The sequence below is a fragment of the Macrobrachium nipponense genome, chromosome 40 (genome assembly GCF_015104395.2).
Source record: "Macrobrachium nipponense isolate FS-2020 chromosome 40, ASM1510439v2, whole genome shotgun sequence".
Taxonomy (NCBI): domain Eukaryota; kingdom Metazoa; phylum Arthropoda; class Malacostraca; order Decapoda; family Palaemonidae; genus Macrobrachium; species Macrobrachium nipponense.
The window spans coordinates 11,092,239-11,097,238 of NC_061101.1; the positions used below are offsets into that span (position 1 = coordinate 11,092,239).

The following is a 5,000-nucleotide window of genomic DNA, read 5'->3' on the forward strand; positions in this document are numbered from 1 at the left end:
TCCTGGCTTATAAGATGTTCATTTTTTTTAGTATTTTCAAAAACGCTATGAATGTTGTATCTTTATTCTTTTCCTTCATCTCTATTTTTACGACTTTCACCCATTTGCAGCAGCCTTATTCTGTATCTGTCTTATGTGGAGACTCAGCACATCAAATAAATACTCTGCATATTAAAAAAATCACTAATGCCTTCAATGAAAGAAAACCTTGGGTACTCATTGATGTCACGTCTTGACACCTGAACAGAAATCTCAAAAGCTGTGTCGTTTTAAGACGGAAATTTCGTTCAGTAAAATGAAATAATAACTATTTCTAGAAGTCAAAATCATCCTAAATCGAAAAATATCACAGCTGTGTCTCTGAGAAGCGAGGATTCCGATAAGTAGAATTAAATAGAAATTATTTTAAAAACTAAAAAAAAAAATAACACAAATCTCAATTTCTGTATCTCGGAATCATCCGGGTATTTATTTATCATCTTGAGTCAGGAACGAGAATAATGTTTCCCAAAAGAGTTGATTTCTGGATGTATCAGAATCATCGAGATATTTATCATCTGGAAGTAGGAACTATAATAGTATTTCCCCCAAGAAGTGATTTCTGGATATATCAGAATCATCCAGGAATTTATCACCTGGAAGTAGGAACGAGAATAATATTTCCACATAGAAGTGATATCTGGATGTATCAGAATCATCCAGGTATTTATCAGCTGGAAGCGGGAACTATTATGATATTTCCCTAAAGAAGTGATTTCTGGATGTATCAGAACCATCCAGGTATTTATCACCTGGAAGCAGGAACTATGATAATATTCCCCAAATAAGTGATATCTGGATGTATTTAATAACGTGAGACAGAAACCATAGTAATATTTCCACAAAGAAGTGATTTCTGGATGTATCAGAATCATCCAGGTATTCATCAGCTGGAGGCAAAAACTCGAATAATATTCAGCAAAGAAATAACTGAAGAAATCACAAAGCTGTGACTCCGATATTGCTACTATCTTCTCTGTTGAGATGAGGGTCGTTGATAACATTATCAGCTCTGCATTGGTTCTGGCATAGGCCAGATTGGGTGATCAATCAATTCTTGGCCTCTATACCTCAACAATGTCGATCTGATATAAGTCTTTGTACGGCTAAAAGCTATGATAATAGTTATATTTGTATGTAAGAACTGCTAATTAGCTAAGCTTGGATTGGTTCAATTGCATATTTGATCATCTTGCTTTCAAATAAACAGTGACGTTGCTATAGTAGATTCACATCAACTACATTTGATGTCTAGGCCAGTCCTTACGACGCTCCTGATTGGCTCTTGATAATCCAATCACAGGGCTGGAAACTCTCAGTCTCTCTCGAGAGTTCACATGGGTAGGATCTATGTTCCATCTATCATGAGGGATACGTCTTTCAAAAGTATCCCTCAGGAGAGGTGGAACATGCATCCTGCCTATGTGAGCTCCCTCGAGAGACTGACAGTTTCCAGCCCTGTGATTGGCTTATCATCAGCCAATCAGGAGCGTCGTAAGGGACTGGCGTAGACATCAAATGTACGGTTGATGTGAATCTAGTATAGTAATGATTGCCAACAGACATGGCCCTGAATAAAATAAGAATTATATTAACATTAATATTAAAATGTTTTCTCAGTAGAAAGTGGAATTTGCTGTCTTTCTGAAGGTCATTCGAAAAAGTAGATAAAAAATATAGGTTGGATATAAAGTATATAAAATAAAAGGGTGTATAAAGTATATAAATATATAAAAAGGGCATAAAATTTATACAAAGTATATAAAGTATATGGTGATCTGCAAAGGATGTAAAGTGTTTTAAAACATATACAAAGGATATAAAATATTGTGCCTCAAATACCAAAGACACAAATTCTATGATCAACCAAATTCTCTCATCTCTCTCTCTCTCTCTCTCTCTCTCTCTCTCTCTCTCTCTCTCTCTCTCTCGAAATATTCTGCTTGAATCCTACCATCGTTTTAAAAATGAAGCAATCTGTTTGAGTCCTCCCTATTTTCGCTTCGAAAGTGAAGCTATACTTTCTCTCTCTCTCTCTCTCTCTCTTTCTCGTATAATATTTCTGTTTTCTCGTATAATATTTCTGCTTGAATCCTACCTATTGTTTGAGTCCTACTTTCGCTTCGAAAGTGAAGCTATACTCTCTCTCTCTCTCTCTCTCTCTCTCTCTTCTCTCTCTCTCTCTCTCTCCTCTGGGAGATGGAGCGAGAGCGTTCGGTGTCATGTTGAATCATCGTCAGACGCAAGAATAAAAAAAAAAAAGCAATTCTGTCTTTGGCAGATTCAGTTGTTCGGTTTCAACTCCCAGCTGTACTCCAACTTTTCTCAGGCGATCGACAAAGCATACGGCATCGTTGGAATATCCCTGCTTGTGAAGGTACGTCATTTGGAGGACTTTGTTTACATGATTTCAAATTACATTTGTAAAGTTTCAGGTGTTTTCGGTGAAAAAAAAAAATCGTCCTAGAATATTTCAAATTACAGTTGTGAAGTTTAAGATGTCTTCACTGAAAAAAAAATCTTCCTAGAGTATTTCAAATTACAATTGTGAAGTTTCAGGGGTCTTCACTGAAAAAAAATCGTCATAGAATATTTCAAATTACATTTGTGAAGTTTTAGTTGTTTAAAATTACAGTTGTAAAGTTTTAGTTGTCTTCAGCGAAAACATCGTCATAGAATATTTCAAATTACAGTTGTGACGTTTTGATTGTCTTTCTGTGTAAGAAATCGTCATAGAATATTTCAAATTACAGTGAGAAATCATCTTAGAATTCGGAATGTCCCAGCTTGTGAAGGCAAGTCGTTTTCAGTCTAGTCTAATTTTGGAGGAAATTGGCTGTTAAATGTGGCTTGCCTTTGTTGTCAGAACATTACCATTTTATCCTCCGGCTGGTGGTCGCCCCCAGCGAAGAGCATTCGACGGATACAAATATCATTTTGACATCTACTTCTTGATATATATATGTAATAGTATTTCTAGGTATACGTAATAGTGTAGGACTAACTAGAGGCCTTACAATTACTGTGGCGTCCGTTAGATTTGTGTTTATGTGTGTGTGTGTGTGTTCGTTTGTTCCTTTTATTTTCTTGTGTTTACAACCGTATAGAGGGAATATCCACGAGCCAGAAAGGATGTTCTGTTTGTTTGTTCATATTTTTACGTTGGAACTTAGCTGAAATGAAGCAACATAAGGCTTCCCTGTTTACATTGAATTGTTCATTTATTTATTTTTTTCAAATAACTAATTTCTGTTTCCTGTACTTCCTATTACCCCTTCTGTTGCTTCTGTCAGAATGAATACCGTCATATTCTTTAGAAGCTTGAATTTCGAGTCAGTGGGTCCTTTGGTGGGCTTGTTCCATATGAACAGGGTTCGTCTTCTGAGGAATAATAATAATAATAATAACATATTCTTTGCAGGCATCAATTTCAAGTCAGTGGCCCCTGTGTTTGGCTTGTTCTGTATGATAGGGTTCATCTTTTGAGGAATAATAATAACAATAACAATAATAACAACAACAACATATTTTTTGGAAGCTTGAATTTCAAGTCAGTGGCTCCTTTGGTGGGCTTGTTCCATAATGTCAGGTACTCCCATCAAGTTTTTTTATATAGCAAGAGTCTGCTCCGTACTGACAGAAAACAAGATAAATTATTGACGAATTAGTTGTGAGGTTGACGACGCTGACCGGACGTTTTTTCAGAAATATGAAAGTAACGAAAAGGGGAAAAGCAGCTCTTATTGGCGATGATATATTTGAGCGAAAGTGTCGTAGACGACAACAATCACATCAGCAGGTATTGTTGGATGAGTGTCCGATCGTGTCAGCCGGCCATAATAGATAGAGACAGAAGAGAGCTTTCAATCTTCTCTGAGATTATTATTCGGCGTTGACTTATTCCGCGTTTTGCAGCTGAAGTTTAAACTGTATTTTGCGATCATGGCGAAGTTGCAGGATCAGTCTCATATTAAAGGAAATGTACCTCAGTGGTGAGGTCTGTTTCTCTGGTTAATTCATGAGTCCGGGTGTGAGGCGGTGAGGAATGCTCGTGAGGGATTTGTGTATGGTGAGTATGTTGAAGCGAGAATTGAGAGGAGAAAGATGATGGTGCTTTTTACATAGGACAGATGATGGTTGATTACGAGTTGCGCGTATTGGTAAAAGGTTAACGTACGTATTTCAAGAATAAGTGATGGTGAATGCAAGTAAAAGTATTCTGTGCAAGTCTGTGTGAGTCTTTGAATAAAACCGTGACTCAAGAGGGAATTGGCAATAAAAGCCATAAATATTTGCAATTCGAAACTAAATAGATTGAGACTCACAAGTAGAATTAAATCACGAAGAGAATGAAAAGAAATAGTAAGGATGAAAATAATTACAAATAATTAATTACAGAACAGTTAAAATATATTACTAATCTTTAACTAACTCATCAACAAAGAAAAGGAATGTGTGAGTATGAGTGCCCCACCTCATATGCCCAACCTCATATGCCCAACCCAATGCTCCCAATATAAAGTCCTTGACTGCGACAGATTTTCAGAATTATATTGGTTAGTTTATCTTTGAAAAGGAACGAATGTCCTTTCAGTAAAAGCAGATGTAGAAAGCAGCAGAGCGCTTGTGCTAAATTGACCATCATGAATATTCTTCTGCATGAAGCATGACGCATACCGTGCAACATATACCCCCCCCCCCCCCCATCCTTTCAGCTGTTATTGATACATTTCCTATTGTGCTGTTAGTGGCTATATCTCATGGAGAAAAATGTTTGTGCTGTATGTATGAATAATCGTGTGACTGAAAGAAATTGATGCAGATCATTTCGAAGAGTCCACAAAGAGCAAATTACAAATTATTGATGTGATTACAGACAGGGTTGCAATCGTGTTTTTTCCCTTGATAACTTTGTTTGCATATTTGGGTCAGTTATGAATTTATTATCTTTTAAAGGTAAC

The 5,000-nt window shown here is 36.5% G+C and overlaps 1 protein-coding gene across 1 annotated transcript in view; it reads left to right on the forward strand.

Annotated features, from left to right (window-relative positions):
- Nucleotides 1-5,000, forward strand: part of LOC135212295 (carbonic anhydrase-related protein 10-like) — a 186,172-nt gene that overhangs the window by 171,893 nt on the left and 9,279 nt on the right. The window contains exon 5 of the mRNA XM_064245722.1: nucleotides 2,321-2,416. Coding sequence (XP_064101792.1) covers nucleotides 2,321-2,416 — 96 coding nt within the window. The remainder of the gene's footprint in view (nucleotides 1-2,320; nucleotides 2,417-5,000) is intronic.